Source organism: Tinamus guttatus, unplaced genomic scaffold, assembly GCF_059628265.1.
Source record: "Tinamus guttatus ecotype Peru unplaced genomic scaffold, ASM5962826v1 Tinamus_guttatus_pri_ptg000208l, whole genome shotgun sequence".
NCBI lineage: Eukaryota > Metazoa > Chordata > Aves > Tinamiformes > Tinamidae > Tinamus > Tinamus guttatus.
Window position 1 is genome coordinate 152,431 of NW_028288742.1, and position 23,397 is coordinate 175,827.

The 23,397-nt window shown below is 35.9% G+C and overlaps 1 protein-coding gene across 1 annotated transcript in view; it reads left to right on the top strand.

The window, feature by feature from the left end:
* Positions 1–23,397, top strand: part of FMN2 (formin 2) — a 153,722-nt gene that overhangs the window by 34,565 nt on the left and 95,760 nt on the right. Inside the window, exons 4-8 of the mRNA XM_088524283.1 lie at positions 1,841–1,902; positions 17,871–18,882; positions 19,001–19,081; positions 19,284–19,659; positions 20,565–20,709. Coding sequence (XP_088380409.1) covers positions 1,841–1,902; positions 17,871–18,882; positions 19,001–19,081; positions 19,284–19,659; positions 20,565–20,709 — 1,676 coding nt within the window. The remainder of the gene's footprint in view (positions 1–1,840; positions 1,903–17,870; positions 18,883–19,000; positions 19,082–19,283; positions 19,660–20,564; positions 20,710–23,397) is intronic.

Below are 23,397 nucleotides of genomic sequence, written 5' to 3' on the forward strand. Positions count from 1 at the left end.
CTATAAAATTCTCCTCATCCTGCAAGCAGTCTTACGGATTTGCCCACTGTGTAGCAATGCTCCTAAAAGATATAAGAATGAGGGTGACCTGTGTTCTCTGAACAGGTTAAGGAAATATTTCTGTTCTTGAACTGTGTACAGAGGTAGGCTATCCTAGTTAACAAGGTATAGCCACTTCATTAGCAATAGCCAGTAAGACTGTTGGAGAACTTTGCACTTTGTAACTGGTGTGTATTTTTTTCTTACCAAGTATCATCCTATTAAGCAAGGAAACTGAAGCACAGAGAGGCTTTTTAAAGAGAAATTTGTGGAAAGAACAGAATGAAAAACAGAGCTTTTAATTCACAGCCCTGTGTTTTAACCATAAGATTTTTTTTTCTCTTAAATTCAAGACGTCTCTTATTCTCTGCAAGGACTTACTGAAGGAGTATTGAATGTGTGCTGAGTTATTGCATGCTTCTGTCATAGCCCGTATAAAATCTGTAATTTTTTTTGTCTAGCAGGCAATCAAAATATTCCACTGCAGAAACAAAATAGGAATGTGCAGTAGGTATTTCTCCTTCAAATGAAAACCTTGATTCTGATCATATTTATGTATTTCTTTTTTTAACTTCAAATGCTGGTGGTTAGATTTGATTTATTTTTTTCTCCCCTTAGAAAAATGCAGGTTCCCAAAATAAATATTGGAAGAAAGTGTGATTGTTTTCCAGTTTTTCAGTTTTTAAAATGAGAAAGGGAATACAGTTAGGGATTTTTTTTTTGTCTTGCCATTTGCCAGGGAAAACGTACAGATTAAAGTCCTTAATTACTGCTATTTTATTTTTTATTGCGACAGTGATCTTTGGTGATCTCTGGTTCTGTTTGCACCTATTAATCTGGGACAAATTGTTACTTCAAAAATAACTGAGAACCCTAATGATTATTTAAGCATTCTTTTACTTATTTATTGTCTTTAGAAGAAAAAAAAAGAAACTATTCTTAGTAATGGACACTTTCTGTTTATTTTTCATTCTAAAGGAGTATCATGTGGTCAAAACTAAAGTCAAATCTATGTTTGATTTCCCCCCCCCCCCCAAAAATGAGTGGTGCAATTCACTCCATAGGTGAAGGATTAGTTTTATGTCTTCAATTTCAATGCCCCAGGTTCTGAGAAGCCGTGACTGTATGCTTATAAATATGGTCCCTTCTCTTTCCCAAATCATCCCTTTGTGAAGCTGAGATATTTGAGACAGGCTGCACAAGGATGAAATGGAGGTTTTATAAGATGTGCTTCCACTAGTAAGCCAAATTCTCCTTCAACCTCACTGTGAGTTTCCATCTCTACTTGTCTGTCTATTTCATAGTGGATATTCAAAGTTTTGTATTAGAGCAAATAATGGCTGGTGGAGGACACGAATAAACACCAGAGCTACTAATAGTTGCCATAAGGGTTTCCTTGGCCTTTCATAAACAGATATGGTCTGTACAGTTTAGGGACAGAACACTTTTTGATGGGGCTGTTTGGGAAGAACATGCATGAACACTTTCCCTAGACCTTCTGTGGAATAATAACAACAGAGGAGCTACTTCTTACAAACTGGAAATTTTGACAATGGCAACGGACTTCTTTCAAGTTTTATATTCTTTTATAATACCATTTAATTCTGGATTGTATTAAATACACATTGCAAAATGAATCATATTAAACACAAACTGAAAATTGAGAAAAAGTTTTATTTATGTGTACAGCCTGTTTGATTAATTTTAAATGGATAACTTAGAGAGTGAACAGCTAACATTTTAAGTCTATCACATGTACAAGTATCTCTTCATAAAATCTGTATTTTCTTTCCAAATTCAGAGTTGAAATCTGCAATCCCAGAAGTAGAGAAACAATGCATAGAGGATGTCCAGCGGTCACAGGTAAGGCTTTGGCAGAAGTGTTTTATCTAATATTTTGTAAAAAGACTCGAGGAAAAAAAAAACATAATTTGGACAGTTTTACAATAGTGTTTTTGTGTGTAATGAATGTTCAGAAAGCAGTCAGACGTGCCTTTCACTTTCAATATTCTGAGTTCAACTCTAATTTCAAAATAGTGAGAAGATTCATAGTGCTTTGTTTTTAGATAAAGATATTCAAGGTTCTTCCCTGTCTGTGATCATTATAGTAAAATATTATTGTTCAGTTCCCTCAGAAATAACACTTTACTTCAGATATCCGATGGTATTCATAAGGATAGCAATAGAAGATTAGACTATATTAGTTTAATTTACCAACTTCAAGCAGTAACAGGATCAGAGATTTTCAGAAAGAGTTGAAGCTGACCTACTCTTTTATTTTATTTGATTTTTTTTCCCTCCACTCAAGTCTGTATCAGTGGTATTAGGTGACCTGATTTAGGCTGACATGCTGGAAATCAGAGAGATGTTCAACATAAATATAGTCTAAATGTAAACATCTCAGCATTTGTGTGATATTTTTCATTAAATATAGTGTGATTTGGTGGAAAGGAGGAATTTCCAGTTCCAGTTCCCCAGAAGAACTGCCTATTTTCTATGGAAGCTGTCTGATCACAGGTCCCGGACTTAACTTACTGTTAAATAAGACTAATTCCCATCCTCTTCATGCATTCCCAACCAAACTTTTGGTTTCGTTAAAGCTTGGTATGGAACAGGTGGTAGCTCTTGATTTCTCTCTTTTCTTCCACCTGCCCCCCCGCCTCTTTTTGATATGACTCAAGCATGACTGCATCCAGCACTACCTGTTGTGAAAATGTTTATCAATTTCTTTTGAGAGAGAAATTAAGAAAAGCCCTGTGAAATGAATGCTGCTGATCACCACCGTTCTCAAAATTAAAATTATGTGATCTATTTTCAGTCAATACCACAAATATGGATGGGGCAAAGAGGTGTTGTGTGTGTTTTTCTTACCAAACAACATTCAAGGAATTCTTCTAGACAATTTTGCAAGTTCTTCAATTGCCATAATTAAGAACATTTAACAGCCAGGGCTCATTAGGTAAAATAATATCAAAAAACACCAGAAGTTGCAATATTTTAAGTTTAAATTATAAAGAATATTTTCAAAGTTTTAGTCATGCAGTTTTTCAGTAGCAGTAGTTTTTAATGTTTCTTGTGGAAAAAATAAGCTATTACTGTATTCTCAGTAATTTATTGTACTTAGAAACATACTTTATATCTAAAATTATAATTCATTATAAGAAATGATTTATATAAAAAAAAATTTGGGGGGAAACATACTTAATGGGAATGCGTTTTACTGCTTAAATACTTTGCCTAAAAAAAAACAGATTCTCTTGCCATTAGAATGAAATTTAACAAAGACCAGTGGAGTGCCGTTTGGTTGCCTGCACAAATAGCATTTACTTGAGCTTTTCATTTTATTTTTAGAAAATTGGAGTACAATTTTATTCCAAATAAACAATTTGGTATTGTAACAAATGATAAACAGAAACCAGTGGATAAACCTGTACATAAATCTGATACATAAATCTGTATTTCTTCTATAATTAAATCTCTCTCTCCTTGTTTTAGCTTCTCATTGTATCTTACACAATATTTGTGTTCCCATGGTTCGTTGTGAATGAATTATTATTATTATTATTTTAATTTGGCTTGATCTAATGTCTTTTTATTGGGTAGACTCAGCAATGAAAAAGGGTTGTGGATTGAGGTCATAAAATTTACTGAGAATGCCATAAAGTAAACTGGAGATGTCTAGCTATATAGTTCCACTGAAGCAGATTGCACAGTTTTGATTAAATTCTCTAAACTGACTTGTAAAACCAGCATATTGTGTTTTCTAATTACTGAATTGCATTTGTTAGGGTTAGACATCCTGATTCTTCTTGTTCAGTGTTAGCTTCTTACGGCAATAATGTTAGTTTCTTCCATTTGCTACTATTACTTATCAATGGAGAGCAGAAATAAGGACTTTGTATACATGATCACCTCATTGACAGAAAATGATCTTGAGTTCTTGCTCTATGTGGTTGTTAAAGTTTCTTTTAAAAATTAGAGTGGAAGTTGTTTGATATGAGAAACTGTCCATAGAAAAAAAAATCTGTTAAGGATCCAAACCATTTTTTACAGTCCCCAAGCAGTTGAGTATAAAATATTTTAAGATTCGGAAAGTAGAATGGTCGAACTATCTTTCTATCACCATGTTTACAGGTAACTCCTTTGCTGAAATTGAATGATTTTCAGTATTACTTATCATTTTAATATATATATTTTTCTGATGTGATGAAATACTATGGAATATTTCTTCAAGAAATTGGACTCCTTTTATTCTTTAAATGATTTCTGGCTAGTTTTCCTTTCAGAAGAGAAGAAAGCAAACATTGGTGCCAAGCAGGTGACTTTGTTTTTTTTTTTTTGTTTGTTTGTTTGTTTGTTTGTTTGTTTGTTTTAATGCTTAAAGGAAAGGAGTATTAGTGGAAAACATGAATATGAAGCTTTCAGCAAATCAACTTGCAATTTCCTTCTCTGTCCTGTCCCTGCCCTGGGAAAAGATATTTTCCCAATGGAATAAAAATAATTGGCAATGGTTGATATTGGCATAGAAACAAATGCAAGTGTAATATGTGGCTGATAATTCATGCCCTTTTTAATAAATAGTTGACTAAAAGCTTGACACACACAAAGCATAGATACTGCATTAGCTAGCAACTGAAGGCACCTTTTCTATTTATCCTCTCCCTCCTTACTACTTCAGTTGCATATAACCTTATGTTGTCTTGAATAATTACCAAAAGTTTCTAAAACTGCTCTTGTTCAGTCCAAAAGAGCCTACCTTTTAAAATAAGAATTAAAAACTAGATGTAGTCAGGGTGCTTGTTTGGTGCTTTTATCACTGGATCTGGTAAATGGGGGAAAAGATAAGAGAAACTGGCAGCCTCATGAAGTCCCAGATCTGAAACATCCAAGAACAACAATAGATTCTGTATGTCCCAATATGAACAGAGAAAACTTAGTTTGGCCAAGCTTGTTTAATTAAGGAAGAAGAGAAAAAGTGAATGGTCTGATTTGGAGACTCCAGACTCAACTCTGATTTTCAGTTTTTAGCAACTGTACTCTTGTGCAAGAGTATAGTTCCTTACTTTCTACTTCATGCTTCTGATCTTTGCAGTATCGTTGCAAATTTTTCCTACATCTAATTCATTCTTTTGTTTTGTTTTAATTGGCTGGCATGCTCGGCAAAAATCTATTCTTAGCTGAAAGGAAAAAATATTTTTGAATTGTAAAATGAGCATGCGTAAACTATGCTTTGGTTAGTAGTGGGGTCATCATAGAGCCAAAAACTTGCTATTTGTTTGCCAGGCGCTCAAGTTCAATATTCTCTATTCTGCTCATTATCTTTTTAATTTTTGGTCATATGTGCTAACCCGGAGTACCATAGAAATTGAAATTGATGCTAACTTTTCTGGTTAGCATCCAGTTTGAACAAATTCTTCATTTCATTAAAGATGACTCGTCTCTGTAATCTTGTCTCAGGAGATGAGGTTTTACCAGGTTGATCTAAGTTTTAGCACTTTGGTTATATGATAGTTTGATAAATTTGCATTTAATAGTTTGTATTTAATCTATATTTGCCACAAAAAAATACCATGAAAATATTTTTATGCCTTAACTTCGCAGGGTCAGTTGTTTGCTTTGTTTTGGGTCACCCTATTTCAACCATCAAATAATCCCTCAACCAAAATTATATGCCCTCTTGGAACACCATGTACTTCAAAAACAATCAGACATAAAATTTTGGCAGTTCTTAGGCAATAAAGGGAGATTTATGCTGCATGATCTATCTTTTGGTGCACTTTCCAACAATATCATGGGGAAAAAATTCTAGCTTTGAAAACCTTAAATTATAGAACATATTTTGCCATGTTGAATATACAGTTTTTACTTTAAAAACATTATAACTCTGCTTCTTGGACTATCTCTTCAGAATATTCCTAACTATATTTTATTGATGTTTCCTCTCACTATCATTCTGAGGGAACTTTAATTTTTTTTCTCAGTGTAGACTTTAATTACAAATGTGGTAACTATTTAAGGAAATAACTTGGTGATATTCAAAACATTTCAATTTTGACACTTGGTAATGCAATCAAGAAAGGTTGTGATATTCTTAGAGTAAATGCATCATAAGTCTATTTAGAAAATAGTCATAAAGCACTGGGGATTAAGGCTTTATTTTTCATTTCTATAAAATGTTTCTCTGTGACTTTTTCCTGGAAACCTGCATGCTGCTTAAATCTGTCTCTTAAATAAACTTTCAGTAAGAGCTAAAATTTCATTTTGTATAGATTCATGCTATAGGAAAATACGCCTGAAAATATAAGACATGCCTTCTGGTAGGTATATGTCAAAATTTGTGTGAAATGATGCCACTACCTCTTGAAAAGAGATAAGATGAAAAGAAGAAAAACAGGGAGATTTTTTTAAACGTATGTTATTTTTGTGTGATGTGACTCTCATCAGGCTAGAAGCAAACTGTAGATGACACTGATTAGCAGTTGTGTTCAACAGAAATCGGAGAAGAATTGGTTTTGGAACTCATAGAGGAAAAGCTCCCAATCTGTGGCTATGGCTCTTTTTAAACTGCTTCATTCCTTCGCATGTTCTTTCTTGAAATAGTCATTCAGAAGGACACAGTTATCCTGGGAATACAAACCACTCCTCTTCCGTCCCTTCGCTACTTGCCAGGATTCTTTTGTAAAGGGGAACAGAAGGCTGCAGAGGCAATGAACATGTCTTCCGAGACAGTCATTTTCCCATAGAAGTATGATCGCTAAAGTCTTAGATTTCTGAATTTTAAAAAAATCACATTTGAGTAAAGGCATATGTTATGTTCAGTAGGATCTGCTAGATACAACTGTCTCATATTGAGGGGGGGGGGGAAAAAAAAAAAAGGTATCCGAAAGAAGTGAACTTTCTGCAAGTCTACCACTTGGATTAAATGATGGTGAAGTCAGAACATTTTTGCAAAGATCCTGTAGCTACCTGCAATCTCTGTCCTTGCAAATAGAATTGGATATATCAAGCAGAAACACTCCATCAATATAAACTTTCTGCAGTAGCTTATCTCAGGAAATTAAAAACTTAGAAAAACCTAGAGCTATAAACATTTTTTTCCCTCTAATATTGCACAAAATAAAAGCATGCTTGCAATATATGAGGCAGGAACTTAGGATCTAATTGAATATCCTGTATGTAATGTTAGGATTGTGTTATCTTACCTCTAAAACAGGTGAATATCGGGAATCATGTATAGTTAAATTGTGTTTTCTTGTTAACCTTGAAAATAAAATATGATATACCAACAATGTATAGAAAGGAAACAAAAGTTGTGTAATGCAAAAGATGATAACAACCCAACACAGTCTCTATTGCTTGGGTTATAGGAACTGCTGAAGTACAGAACATATGCTAGGCAAAGTTGTAAGTTTTGTCAAACATAAATCCAGGGCATGACTAATGCAAATCAGATATATTCCATCTTTATATGTTGAATAAACAAAATTTCTATGCAGAAGTTTCCAACTTGATTGATGAATATCTGTCAGACTAAACATGATACAGTCTTCTGGAATTTATTTTTGATTTAGAAGGTCTAATAACCACTAATATTATTTTTCATGTTCACAACTCTAGTATGTAAGTGAACTAAATTTATTTTGCATGAAAATGATTTAGTAGGCTGTCCTTCAAGATAAGACCCAATATAACTTAGAGATCTTGTCTGCTCTTCCTCCAGTATCCCCAGAAATAGAAGTTTGAAGTGGTATACTGACTTCTGATAATATCAGAATTTCTGGGCCTTGAAAGAAGAATGAGAACACAAACATAAATGATAAAAAAAAAAATGATTGCTGAAGTGTTTAATTAGAGAGCCTGAATGCCATCATAAAGGATGCCTACTCAGCCACTAGATGGCAGTTAAGTATTTTTGAATGCATTTTGGTTGGCACTTCTAACTCATTCCTGAAGATGCCTTCCAGTGAAAATACTAACTTTTTCTTTTTTTGTCCAAGCGGTGTGTAGTGAAATGTATTAATCTGTGAAAAGCATTCATTATGGTTAATCTGATCAAGGTTGAATAACTGGATCCTCTCTCAAAAGAGAGTAACAACAAATATCCTAAAATATTAATTTTTTAGAAAGTTCTGTTCTGTCACTGCTGAGTCTGTAAAGTCATCAAAGGGAATAAATTGGAGAGATCTAGATGACCACTTCTATAGTGGTGATTTAAAAGTTTTACTGTTGTATTACCATCTTTTAGTAGGGAGCTTGATTACTCATTGGATATAAAATGCATTTCTTTCATCATAATTCCCAAATGTCTTCCATTTAGTTCTGATAAAACAGCAAAACAATTCTTTCCCTTTCTTTTTTCTTAAGGTGTGGGAGATGCATTTGTCATAACTTTTAGTCAATTAGAAGACATACAATGGAATACATTACAAATAAGTAAATAAAATAGCTTAATATATCAATCTTGCATGGTGGTTAAAAAAAAAAAAAAAAAAAAAAAAAAAAAAACCATTTAATCCTCTGGACAAATATTAGCATTTTGTACTGTTTCCAAATTCCATGATACTTGGATTAACTTCCATTGTTTTGTTTCAAGGCAATGTTTTGTTTTGTTGCTGCTGTTATTTTGTTTTGTTTTCAAAAGGAGCAAAATATCAGTATAATTTCCAGTGAAGATGACAATAGCACATTTTTGCACTCTTCATCTTAGCCATGATATGCCTACAGTTTTTGTTATGTTTTAATGTTTTTTGATGTTACCCTCAAGATGAAGCCTTACTTGCATGTTGTTTTGAATTTGAAAATCTTTGTTCTTTTCCTCTCTGATACGTAGCATGTTTAGCTCAACTACAACTCTGAAATAACTGAAAATTATAGAATACTGTAGGGCTGAGTTGACAATTGGTCAAGTTCCACAGGACTTGTCCGGTTATCTCCAAGGATGCATATGCAGTAGAGCATATAGCCATAAAGTCATATTATTTATTTATTTATTTATTTTTCAGATGTGATAGTTTCATAGCAGCTTAAGAGGGACAGACACCTACTCTTAGAGCATGTGTGTCCTGTAAATTAATTCTGGTTCAAATAGAGAGTACCTTTAGGCATTGATTAAAATGAAGAAAAGAAACTTCTCGTTTAACTGAGCAATTAAATGAGTTTCCAGACTTCTCTACGTGAGATTTTCACATTAATATGGCAGAACAGATTATAAGTTTAATATAGTAATGATAATAAGCAATTTGCATTTGATTTGAAAATAAGGAGAAACAAGAGAGTAAAACTGAGAGCATCTTAATTCTTTTAATTGGAATTACTCTGAGGATAAAGTCTCTCACAGTGCAGCAGAACTTCTCAAAAGCCATTGTATATTACATGGGCTAGATCTTGTGCTTGTTATTCTGGGCACACTCTTGCTCTTTTACAGCAAACTGTCATTTCTTTGAGCAAATAGAAATGCAGGATATGCATAGGCTTTTGCCAGTAGAATTCAGAATACAACTTTTTTCTTTACTCCTCCTTACTTTTTTTTTTTTTAAAAAAAAAAAAGAAATTCCTCAAAATGAGTAATTTGAGCATGTGTTCCTATCATTTATGCATTTCTGGTCAGAGCAAAATACATGCTGTAGTTTATTAATTGTTAAAATAAGAATTGCTTTCTTAAAGTTTCTAAAACTGAAATTCTGTTGCAGATGAAAATCTATAACTATTCTTCCTTGCCTCCCCTGTTGCCCCAAATGCTTTAAAGCAGAAATTTGGTTATTTGCCTGTGGAGTTTCTTTCCTTTGTTGGAAGGAAATAAAAAGAAAGCTTTTTAATATTCAATGTTGTTATACTATTCAGACTAAATAAAATATTTAAAATACTATAGCACTATCTAAATACTATAGTATATACCTGCTTCGAAACTACTTAAAAATGAAGCAGTATTTGAACTGAACAAATGGAGAAATCTTAAGAGATACAAAAGGGCAGCATTAAAAAGTGTGTGTGTGCACACATATACGTATGTATATATAAAAATATAAACTCTGTAAAACTTGGATTCAATTCTGGTCATTGAAGGAAAGTTTCTTGTGATATTTCTTGCAGGACAATCTGTTCTGTCAAGTTGGCTTAATCAGTCAGAGATCTCACCCTGTCAAAAATGGGTCATGATCTAAAAATGAAATCCTTCTGTTACAACTTTCCTTATTAAAAATCAGATGCTACTTTACAGCGGTGCAGATGGTGAGAATTCCCCTGGACCTGTGTATAGAAAAGAGATTAGAAAAAAAGAGTCATTTTTATTGATCTGAACTACTTAAATTAGAAATATCCAAACTGAAATATTTTGAAATAAAACATGATCATGGTAAGTTGCTGTAGGGGAAGGAGAATTGAAAAGCAAAGTCAGTAAGAATAATATGATGCATGCCTAATCTTTGGATATGAAGGATATGAAAATGGACTAGATCAGATCAGAAAATATTTTTCATTAATTTCTTTTAAACTGTCGTAAGTAACACCAACTATGACAAGACTAGTGACAAGACAAAGCTTATGACGAGATCATGTTGTTTTTTTTTCTAAATATTTTAAATACATATTGGTCTCCTTTTTTTTATTATTTTTTTCCAGAACCAGTGGCTATATTGAAAGCCCTAAGGCACAGATAAAAACTAACTTGCAGATTACTGCATATCAAATTACTTTCTACATTTTCAGTATTCATCTTCTCCCTAGGAAAAAAAAATCCAATGCCCATTTTCACTTAACATTCCAAAACATACCAGCTGTTATCTTCAATGATTTGATTTGTCATTGATTTGTCATTGATTTTATTCAATAGACTCTCTCTCTCAAAAAAAAAAAAAAAAAAAAATCAATTTTCCCAAACTTCTGCTGTGAGTAGAAGGCTCATATTTCAGGGCAGTGAAGACTATTTATCCCTCTTTACAAAGTTTTAATCTTATTGTGGGTACTTTTTGCTGCTTGTTCCCTGCTGGAAGCCCTGAAACAAAAGCAACATGTGAAACCTTCCATTTTGTGGTCTGGCTGAACTCTTGGATGAAAAAGGCAAGTATTCTGTAGAAGTTAGTTGCTTATCAGGATGTAGGGAAGCTCACCTGGAAAATCACTGTCTTTTCTCCTATCCAGGAGTATTAGGAGGTGGGGAAAAACGCAGGCTGTTCAGAATGCTTCAAATTTAGATTGGGACAATAAAATCCTGTTATTTCAAACATAAAAAACATTAGTAAAACTTCTGTGGGCAAAACATATAGAAATAACAATAGAACGAGGGAGTTTACCTACCAACAACTACTCAGGATGCTGGTCCCCTGCAAGCTGAATCAAAAATCAAGAGCAGCCCTGGTCTGAAATAAGGTAGCTTCTTTCTGTAGTATGCTAGTGCAGTAATGCTCAAGGTATGGCAGATTTTTTTTTTTTTTTTTCATATTTTAACAGAATGAAAGAAGGTCATCTCCTTGGCCTGAAAGAAAAACCTACCCAATCCTTTTAGACTTTTAGTTCAAATGCTTTGGACCAAACTTGGGGAATAGAAGATAGGGAGTGATAACGTCACATGACAGGCATTCCAATAATAATTGAAATATCAAGCAGCAAGTAAATTCAGAACTTTTTTTTATCACAACTTTTAAGGAAATCCTGGACTCTGTTGCTTATCTGTCTCCTTGCATAGGTAGTCAAGTTTCAATTAAATCTTCATCTGCTGAAAGACTTGAGTGTAGCAGTTGTGATTTACAGCAGAGACTTTTTTTTTCCTCCACTCCTTTATGTGCTTGCTTTATGCTGTGGTGACTGACAGAAAAGTTAAATCAGTTTCTGGGCTCAATAAAGGGTATGCCTGGGCTATGGACTATGGAAAGGTAAGCTCTTTTTGAAGTTGTTATTGATTACTGCTGTACCACTACATGTTTCTGAAATACTGACTTTTTAAATATGCTAGAAGGGAAGCATTCAAGATTTAAGTTTTTATTTTCTTTTATATAAAGCAGGTCTAAACACACTTTTTCACCAATATGACTGCCAAAATATTATTTGTACAATCTAAAAGTAATACTATGTAAGCAGATGGTGGTTATACTTCCGTGTAGCTCCTAGGACTAGTAGTTTGATGGTATGAAGTTTTCTTTTGTATTGACTCTAGTATACAAAAACCTTTGAGGTTCCTGTTGTATTATATTTGATAATGTTTCACCTTGGTTAAGAGCCTTTATAATTTTAAGGAAAATACTCTATGTAAGTTTTTAGCCTTTGATGGGCATCCCCACTTTTCTGACTAAAATGGGAATTGTAATGAACTGGGATCTTATCTTCTGAAATGTCCTTAGCCCAGCAATATGGAATTCAAGCAACAGTTATGAAACAAAAACTTTAAGAAGTTGAGTCTGAACAAAAATGTTTTCTTCTGACTTCCAGCTTTAGAAGTTGGTACTCATGATGTATTCATCCTCGTTCAAAATGGTCATGTTCGCTGCTGATTGAATGTTTGCTTAGTTGAATGGAATTGTAATAATGACTGATTTCTGGATGCAATGCTTTTTGTCATGTGTGGTAGCTATGATGAAGCCTTTTAGCTGATAAGGCATGTTTTAGCCACAGTTTATTCACATTTTCATTGCTACCCCAGACAGAATGCAGCAGAAAAGTAAATAGAGATTTCAGGTTTGAACTGCAGGTGATAAACAAGGCTCACAACACTCCTCCACTGCAAGAAAGCTTTGGCATATGAGCAGCTAAAGATCCCAGTGCTAGTACAGCATTGGTTGGTGTAATCTGTACGTGGCAGTGTCACTGTGCAAGAGATTAGCTCATAACCACCAAATCAAGTTTATGAATTCAGGCAAAGCAGAGTATTACACTGCTTCTATTCCAGGGCTTGCTTGTTTAGCGTTAGCTTTGTGGCAATGTGCATTGTATTTTCTTGTGGGTGTAGGAAAACACATGGAACTTCTTTTTTTCTGTTTATAGGGAAAAGGATGTATTCAAAGCGCATAAGCTGTTTGTTATAGCTTTGGTATAACAAAAGCTTCTCAAAAGAGAATTGACCTAGTAGTTTGAGGAAGAAGCCAGTTTCCAAAACTAATCCTACACCTTCAGTGAATTTTCCCTGAAGCTCTAGCCAAGCTGGCCAGCTTCTGACTCAATCTCTACTTCTGTAAAACTGAAATGCTCTGATGAGTTTTGCAGTTTAAGTGAAATATGAAAATTAATCAGATGGTTTTGTTAAGTTTTTAATGAAAATCAACTTCTTATATGACAGTACCTATAGATTGGAAATGCTTTTTAAAATATTTCCTTTTCTTAAGCTTGATTTTCAGTCATAAGAAATAGCTTTGCAAGTGGGTTAATTTGAGAGAGAGGAATCTGAAGAGAGAACTCTCAAGGGTGTTTGTTTTTATGGGAAAATAAGTCTTTATTAATAGACTGGTTGGAAAGGGTACCCCACTGAGTAACTGGATACTGCTGGTAGCAGGTGCAGCTGCACTGGAAAACTTGAGGGGTCTTTATTTTCCATCTTAGAAGCACATCCTTAAACAAAACTATTTTATGTGCATATTTGCAGTCAGGTAGCAGCACAGGCTGTCATTTATGTGTTATACTGTACCGGAACCCATAGGTTGCTGTTTTGAGGGGAAAAACAAAATATAGTTCTGTCATCTCAATATGGATTCTACTCCAGGAGGAAATTTCATGACAAACTGCTGGAAATTATCAAATTACTGATGCTTCTGGCTTATAATAGTAAGTTCAGTTTAAAACTGAACTATTGTGTGTCTTTATTCCAAAATTATCTTTAAGAACTATCATTCTATTTATTTTTGGAAAATAAAAACATATTACTGCTGTTTGTAAAATATATAAGTAAATGCAAGTTAAGTATATTGGCTAGTGCTAACTTTCACAAATATATGCTGTTTTTGTACATAGAAATTTAGTCATGGTAGGGTCTGTAGGGTTCAGTCTCTTGTCTAGAAACCAGATCTTCAGACAGACTCATTAGAGGAGGTAGCTGTGGTCTGAACTTTCAGGTATTTGAAGATCCTGGACATGTTCTACCTATACAGATCAGCAGTATGATGGATATCTGATGTGCATATGTGGTAAACATGGCAAGGTTTGAATGTACTGTACAGGCTTCCATGTGCTAAAGCAAGTATTCCTGGATGTATGATACTGTAGGTACGAAGTCCTGTCAGTGAAACACAAACACAGCCAGCAGTCTCAGATGCATTCAACTTACTACACATGGAACACGTGCAACTGGGTTGAGGAAATGCTGATCACCTTTCTATAATCATACATACACCTTTGGATCTTTTTTTTTTCCTATCAGCAACTCTGAAACTCAAGTCTCCCAGACAAAGCAAGGGTTAAGCTTCCACATTTCTTTCTTTCTTTACAGAAAGAAGACTGTCCCACAGTACCTGGGTCCTGGGTAAGAACTCTAGTCAAGACAGAGTTCCCTCACATCTCTCTTAAACCTTGCAGGCTTCTGCTGTGGAATTGTCCTTTAGCTTAAAAATGAACATTCTTTTCCCATCTAAGAGGGTCTTCTGGTTCTTGGGAACAGCTTTTGACCATTTTTAACATGTATGGAAAAAATTGTCTTCCTTTGCTTACTTTTAAGAGCAAACAGTCTGATTTTTCATGTCTGATCAGCCATATTCCTTTCTTCATCCATCCTTCCATCCATCTATCCTTCCATCCATCCTTCCTTCCTTGCTAAAGGGTAGTGAAAACAAACTTATGTTTGCTTGATGAAAACCTTTCTGATTTCTAGGGAAAGAATTCAAACTTCTGTCTGGGGAAAAGGTAGAAATCTAATGAGACTTTAGGCTGAGGGCACCTTAAAAGGCAAAATTAAAAATATCTCAATTTATCTGAAATAACTATTGAAACATATGAATGCTCCTTCCTCCTAATAAATTTAAAGCATATAAATTTCTCTGGATAAATAGCTCAACATTCATAGCAAAGCCTCATTTGTTCATAATGTTCTTACTGTGGAGAAGAGAGAGGAGAAAAAAAAAAGATAGATTGGAGATTCTTATGTAACAACACAACAGCAAATTTACTACCTTGTTTGAAATTATACAATGCCGTGTCTCAAGGACAGCAGAAATAGTCTCTTAGGGCATGGAGCAAAAGGTCACTTTCATCCATCAGGACATTTTTATTTATTCTCTACAATTTCCTAACCATGTCACTTGTTTGCCCATTTATTTGAATTTTAAAAATACTTCTTATAAAAAGTTTAATGGTCTGCAGGGTGAATTCTCATGTATAACATTGAATTCTAGGTTTTTCCCATAGTTCAGGTAGAATTTCAAGATTCAAGGATTACCTTTTGTTCTTGTGTAAAATTGAATCCAATCTCCTGAATAAACGAATTTTTAAAGCAGTGAACTGTTCTTCTGAGATCAGCCATCATGAAGGTAAATCTCTTTGGAGCCGTTTAATATTCTGTCTAATTCCATTGACTTCAGTTTGTTTGTGGCAGGAATTAACTTTCCAATTCAGATAGAATTGGGAAGCTGTAATTTTCATAAAGCCCTTGGTAAATTGTTCTCTTAATGTAAAATGGAAGTATAGGAGACTTACAGTCAGGTAAAACTGTTTGTTGTCAAGTAACTGAAGACTGACTTGTGGGCTTAATCTTAGGAGGACGTTTCCTTTGATATCATTGCCTTTTGAAGTATTGATAGGCCTTATTGTATTTGCAGAAGACTGGTGGAGGAGCTGCACTCTAAGGGTAATAGAATAGTCACTTCTCTTTGTAAGAGACTTTATGCTAAGTATTAAATGTTTGCCCTTTTACTCAACTTCTTCAGGAAAAACTTTGCTGCTACAAAGTACTGAATTATTACAGGAAACTGAGTGCATTGAATTAAAGTAGCATGAATAACCTTTAATTGAAACACCTTTTTTAGTCTTTATTTACTTTTTATAAGGTAATTTTATAAGGTAATGTTGTTAATAAGTGTGCTTTCAGTCCTTCATCACTCATTCAAACCCTTTTTTAAGATTCTTTCTTCTAAGTGCTCTTCAAAGTTTGGTACAGAGATGTAGATGTTTATACACATGTTTATACACATGACTATAATCCACAGCTTTGGTTTCAGATCACTGTTCCACAGGATCAGACAATGCAGAGGACTGTAAATTTTGATGAGGGTGTTTCAAATCAATCAACTGGTTTTGCATATGGAAGTAGTTTAATTATGGAATTGATTAGGAAAGCTGGAAAATCTTTTATTTTGAAAAAAAAAATAAAGATTAAATTGAAATTTTATTTCTGAAAACCAGCTCTGTGCAGCCAAAATAAATAAAGTAAGCTTTAATGAAGATATAATTTATTAATAGTCTACAGCTGGAAGTTATATGTTCATTTTTCCAGGAAAAAGGAAAAAAGTTCTAAGTGTTTCGTGTGCCAAAGGAAGAGACAAAAAAATACTACCTTCATGAAACAAACCAAGGCAATTAGCATTAGTTAGGTATTGTATATGTCTTTGGAGGCTTCTTTACTAAGCTTGTAAAATCTGAATATTTGAAAGATTCCAGATGAAAAAAGTCTACAATCTCATCCATGAAGTTTATAAGAGGAGACAAAAAAGCACAGTGGTTAGGGCACTTATTTGTCATAACCACTTGGGAAACCTATTTCACGCTGAAAAATTCTTATGACTGGAAGTGGTGATATTGGTGACCAAAATTCCAAATTAAAAAAAAAAAAAATTAAAGCTAAATGCATGTTTAAAAGGGGGAGGGGGAGGGAAGAATTTCCAAAGAAGTTCTATGTTAGCAAGATCTTTATTGAAAGACTTGGTGCTATAGGGTCATGTCTGCTCTACCTCCTGCTCTGCTCTCCTGAATAAGTACAAATGGCTATTTTTGGACTATGTGGTTTCCCTTGGTACTTTTTGATAAGCCACATAGCCATTATATTGAGTTTGGTACTAATATTTATTTAAGAATGTAGGAATTCCTGTGCTAAAACTAATAGTTTCTTTATACATTCTACAGTAGGCGGGATCAGATGTTTCAGAAAAAGATATAAAAAAAAATATGAAAACTGTCTATTATACAGAATAACCATCCCACAAAGAAAGCTTTTCTAATGTTACTCACTCGCCAATGCTTCATCACTAGACAGGAAGGTCATAGGTGGGAGGAAAGTTCTCTTAGCATCGTCTTCTTTCATTCTCAGGAGTGTTTCCTGGAGAAGAGCATGCTTTACTCTGAGGCTAGCTGATTTCAAAAAGTGAACATTTATCATGTCCTGCCTTTGTAATCTGTATTGTATTCCTAAACTATATTTTGAAATCTATCTTTCAAAAGTTTTTGTCGAGCTCTCATGCATAATGTATTGTTCTGGGAGGGTAAAAAAAAAAAAATCAGTTAACAAAACTGAATGAATGAAGTGCCCTTCTTGCCTTTGTATCAGCATATCCATGTGTGCGCACACACTCTTGCGTGGTACTTTTATTCAGTGGTTGATTGTTTTCTTGATTGGTATGTTTGGAAGGAGAGAGGAATTGTTGCTAATTTTTGGTTTTGAGAAAAGATTATCATAATCCAGTGAGTGCTAACACTGGCGACAGCAGTTCAATGCTGGGGCAAGTCACTTTTCTAAACTCTCATCTTCCATTGTAAGATACACCTAGACAAAATGATATCTCTGTTTTTAAACGCTTGTCATAACCGCCTTTTTTTTCTGAACCTATGGAATACCAATATTCATGGTCTAAGTTTCATTTTTTAGTATAGTGACAAATGTTATCTGTTGTTGTGCTTATTATAATTTTTTTAATTATTATTATTTTAAGGATGTTTTTGAAGTGAAATCCGAGGAGCGTGCCAGTGTCATCCAACAACTTGAACAAACTATTGAGGATTTGAGGACCAAAATTGCAGAACTAGAGAAACAATACCCTGCCAGAGAAGTACAGACTGCTATAAGGGAGCAGGAAAATGAGCACAGACATCCAGTCTGCAGGGAACTCAGTAGCATAACTCTTCAAACAAACGGAGAGGAGGTTGCATTCAGAACTGTGTCACAAGCAAGATCTGTACAGACATCACCAACAGAAGATTATCTACCACACAAAATGCCTTCAGCCAATGCACTGCCACAGCCACCCTCACCACTGCACTTGAAAGGGGGCAAAAGTGAAGGGCCAACCGAGCAATTGCCAACTCTGGAACTACAGCCCACATTTTGTTCTGAAATCTCCTTAATTCTGTCACCGAAACTAATCTCGGTGCCGCTGGATACAAGCCAATCAGTACAAAGCACGCCGCAGTCACCTCTTCCAGAACCCAAAGTTAATTTGTCCCTTGCATTTGAAGGAGAGCCTGGATTGCCAGCTCCCCATCAGCCTCTAAGTACTGGAAATGAGACTTGTAGTGAACATGCCCCCTCTGTGCCACCCGAGCCCTCTTGTAGCACTCTCCCATCACTGCCAGGATCTACCCTGGCTGCATCTGCACCTCTGGCAGGAGGACCACCCTCACCATCCCTGCCTGATGCAGGACTCCCTCTGCATCTCTCTGGCCCAGCAATGCCGCACCCGGACCATTCTTTGCCAGGCATCGTGATGCCACCTCCACCACCACCTCCTCCACCTTTGCCAAGTGGGGAGATACCAATGCCACCTCCAGCCCCTTCTCTTCCAGATGCTGGAGTCCCACTGCCACCTCCACAACTACCTCTGCCCAGTGGAGGTATCCCCCCCTCCTCCCCCGCCACCGCCTCTACCTGGGGCCGGTATCCCTCCCCCAGCCCCTTCTCTGCCTGGCCTGGGAGTGCCACCACCCCCAGCACCACCTCTGCCTGGGGCAGGAGCGCCACCACCTCCCCCACCTCCACCAGGAGGGGGCTTTCCCCCACCCCCTCCCCCACCGCCTCCCCTGCCTGGTGCAAGTTTCCCTCCTCCCCCTCCTCCGCCTCTGCCAGGTGCAGGGTTCCCTCCTCCACCACCCCCGCCACCACCTCCTCCTCCTCCTCTGCCAGGTGCAGGTTTCCCACCACCACCTCCTCCACCACCTCTGCCTGGTGCAACTGTCCTTATTCCTCCTCCACCACCCTCTGCCTGGTGCAACTGTCCTTATTCCTCCTCCACCACCTCTGCCTGGTGCAACTGTCCTTATTCCTCCTCCTCCACCTCTGCCTGGTGCAACTGTCCTTATTCCTCCTCCTCCACCTCTGCCTGGTGCAACTGTCCTTATTCCTCCTCCACCCCCTCTGCCTGGTGCAGGTGTCCCACCGCCTCCACCACCCCCTCTGCCTGGTGCAGGTGTCCCTCCTCCACCACCACCACCACCCCCTCTGCCTGGTGCAGGTGTCCCTCCACCACCACCTCCTCTGCCTGGCCTGGGAATGCCACCCCTGGCCCCACCACCTTTGCCTGGAGCTGTGCCACCTCCTCCACCACCAGCTCCGAGCAGCGCCTACCCAGCAGTCCCACAAGTCTCTGGGTTTCTTCCTCCTCTGTTACCATCTGGTTTATTTGGGATGGGTGTGAGTCAGGAGAAAGGGAGCAGGAAACAAGTGATAGAGCCTTCTCGACCAATGAAGCCTCTTTATTGGACAAGAATTCAGCTGCACAGTAAAAGGTAAATTATATAATTGCAGAGTGAGCATTGCTTTCACTTTGTGGCTTTCGGTGTGTTACTAGAACACGGATTTATTTCCTATCACACGGACCTCTGAAATTAAGTGCACACAATTTTATTTATAGGTGTGTATTTAAATAAGGTGTCTGCTATATTTACAACACAAACTGAGTAACCTTATTTACATATGAAAGCTCTTTGGAGATATGTTTGTAACTGCCTTTAGAGGCTACATATCATGTGGTAATCAGAAATTCTGGTGTGACTTTTTGCCACAAAGTACTTTCAATTTTGTTTTTAATGTGACACTTGTACTTCCAACCTCACTTTCAAGGTAGGTTGGCTCGCGCTCTGTCTCTCTCTCTACCGAAACTGGGATTTATCTGCATGATAGCTTCAAGCTGTCCCTTTGGCACTTACTGGTTGACCTATTTCTGAAATAACTTGGGTTTGGTTGTTGATGCTGTTTTTTTGTTTGTAAAGTATCACTGTTGCTCATAGGAAGATGTTTCTGTATGCTTATGTTTTTGAGCACTGGTTGTCCAATCCTTTTGCTTTGTTATTTAATGATGGATTATTTCTTTCAAGTTCTTCTTGCCACTGTCACATGAGTGCTCTGCAGATAACTGTCCATTTCTACGCCTTTTTGTGTGCATGTTGTATGTTTTGTAGACTAACCTGCTTATATTCCTCTGTGTAAAGGGGGTGACTATAAATTATTCTGATAATTAGTATACGTGAACAAGCAAGCAAGAAAGTATGGGAGAAAATCAGTAGTTTTATCGGAATACTGCTAGTAGAAGTTAGGCAACCACTTGTAAATTGCTGCTGTCTTATTTTCTTTATTCCACCGTTTGACTATTTAGTTTGACATTGCCCTACATAGGTCTTTTGCTTAACTTTAGAGATTCTAGTGCTTCACTTGTGTGGGAAAAAATTGAAGAACCTTCCATAGATTATCATGAGTTTGAAGAACTGTTTTCTAAAACAGCTGTTAAAGAGAGGAAGAAACCCATTTCGGACACCATTACAAAAACAAAGACTAAACAAGTGAGTACTCATTTACTTTCAGATCTTTTATAGGCTAGCATTTACATAAAGACTTTTTTTTTGCATGCAGCTGAGATGAATTTTGTCTGGTATGAAATTGTTACCATATCTATGCACACAATGTAGAGCTGCAAGAAAAACAGAATGTATTGTGGGTTTCAAAGAGAGATGTGTTAAAGATTTTATTATTATTATTATTAATTGTTTTTCAAGTTGTGTACTAATTCTTCTAAAATTTTTCCTTTGTCCACCTTAAATTTTGCTAAAAGAAAAACAAAATTATTGCAGGTGTGCAATAAGTGGCATACAAATTATTGTGAGGAATTTTGTAAAGTAAAGAATGAAAGAGGTGGATATAAATTACTATGATTTCACAGAAGAGAAGAAAAAAGGTGTTAAGGATCTATCTCTAAATGTTATGTCAATCATAACAGTTCTGTGTTTGTTTTATGTTTATGTATAGTGAATATAAATTATGTACACAAAAAAAGAAAGGCATAGCTGCAAAAACCTTAGATGAAACAATCAAGTGTTTTGAAATGGGAGGCTGTATAATAAAATAAAAATAGGAAGCTTTTTTTTTAATGTTGAATGTAAACCCTTGGAAGAAAAGAAATGAATCTGAATACTAATGGGACTGGGTAGAGAACTCTAATCTTCTTGGTATCCACGTGGAAACCAGATTATAACTGTGGTGCTATGATAAATGGTAGAGTCTTCATTATTTAACCTCCAGGCTAGAGAGGAGAATGTTTATATGTAGAATCCTAACCAGTAGTTAAAATTCTTCTTTTTGTCTAATATTTTTTCTTGATTTTCTTGCACTCTATTCAGGATCAGGGTATTCTTCCTATCATTTTCTAATATACGAGATAACACAACACAAATTTACTCCTGACTCACAAATATACTGAGACACTTCAGAATCTCTACACAGTAGATCTGATGTTTGAGATGAGCTTTTACCCAGTAGTTGTGGAGAAATATTTTGTCCCATTTGACTTATCTTTTGGTTGGATGTGTTGGCAGCCAGGTACAGGCAACAGAGCTGGTAGTGAAGTTGGGCTTATAGGTGTGTGTGCTGGATCCCTATATGCAGTACCAAACTGTACTACCAGAGATAGGGGGAAAGGCAGCAGTGTACTGCTAGATCTGTAAAATATAAGATCTTGCTTCTCTTCACTCCTACAAAAAAAAAAAAAAGTTGATTTTATGGTTATTCTTCACTAAAATAATATGATAGCTCTTTAAATAAACAAGAGAGGACAAGTACCTTGTCTTTAAATATACAAGAGAGGGCAAGCAGGTATGCTGTTTTGCTTGTGAACTGTCAGCCCATTTGCATTTTATGAGGTTTGTTGATACAAATTTCCTGACATGATAGAAATTGGCTGTTTAATTTTGTGGCATAAACAGTGACTAACTAAAACCAGTTAGCAATTCTGAATAAACATTAGGGGCAGATTTTAATATTAGCAGTGTTTTTTAATGACAAAATATGATTTATTGTCAACAAATAAATAAAACTAGATAAAAGTAAATGAAAATGGCTGACTAACTTTTTTTTTTATTTTGGAAAGAACAAGTTATTTGTCACAGAAATTGCCACACAGAGTCTTAAAGCAGTAGGTGCCGTGCTTTAGAACAAACATTCCTGCGGGTCACCTAAATTGATATGAGTGTGTGCTTCCCTTGTGCGCTTTATTGGGTAAGTGTGCTGCCCTCTAAAAGAGAGAGAAATTGTCTAGTGGAGAGTCAAACTTGTTAGGATGTGGTGGGAAAAAGACCAGCCAAACAGATAACCAAATGTGGTGTTTATAGTACAGAGAGGTGGCACAGGCTTGCAGGTTGAGCTAGCTGGTTGTGGTGGTTTGGTAGTGGTGTTTTTTTTTTTGTTTTTTTTTTTTTTTTTCCAGATGTTGAGTTCTCACATGTATGAGTAGAGTATGGACTCTTTGTAGCATTAGTGTGAGAAAATTGATGCAGAAGAGCTTCAAAAATACATTCTACATACACACTGTCCGCAGCATTGGAATGTAGGCCCTCATTTCTGTAATTCTCTTCATTTATACTGCAGTAAACACTTTGCTAATGAAGTCCATCCATGTTTAGAAGAAGAAACAGTTATTTTGAGAAAGTATGGCTGTAATTCCACAAGTATGTTTTTATAGGAAGTACTGAAGTGCTGTTTAAGTGGTTACTGACTTACGTGGATCCTACGATAGTTACGGGTGTTGTAAAGATCTTACAAATGCTGTTTCTGTTGTGATTTTTATGAGGATGTGTTATGCAAAGCAGATGTGCTGTCACCTGTTGAGCTTCAGAAGAGTATTACATAGAGAAAAATGAGGATGTGCAAAGCTTACTGTACTCCCTTCCAGAAAAGTCCTAGCTTGGCCGTTGCTTTTCCTCTTAACTTTGAGGTGTGTGTGTTTTAAGTGAATCTGTTGATAATGTGCTGGATGCAAAATACTAGATAAACTGGAAATAGTTGTGAATAAAAATTGCCCCGATAACTTTCAAATGCATAAAATATTTGGTGCACTATGGTAGACATCTGACTTTAATAAAACAATGTTTTTTTGTTGTTGTTGTTGGAAGCCGAAATAAAAAATATATTTCCAAAGGAGGCCACAGCAGGAGACAAATGCTCATGCTAATTTGTACAAAGATTCAATAATCTTGGGG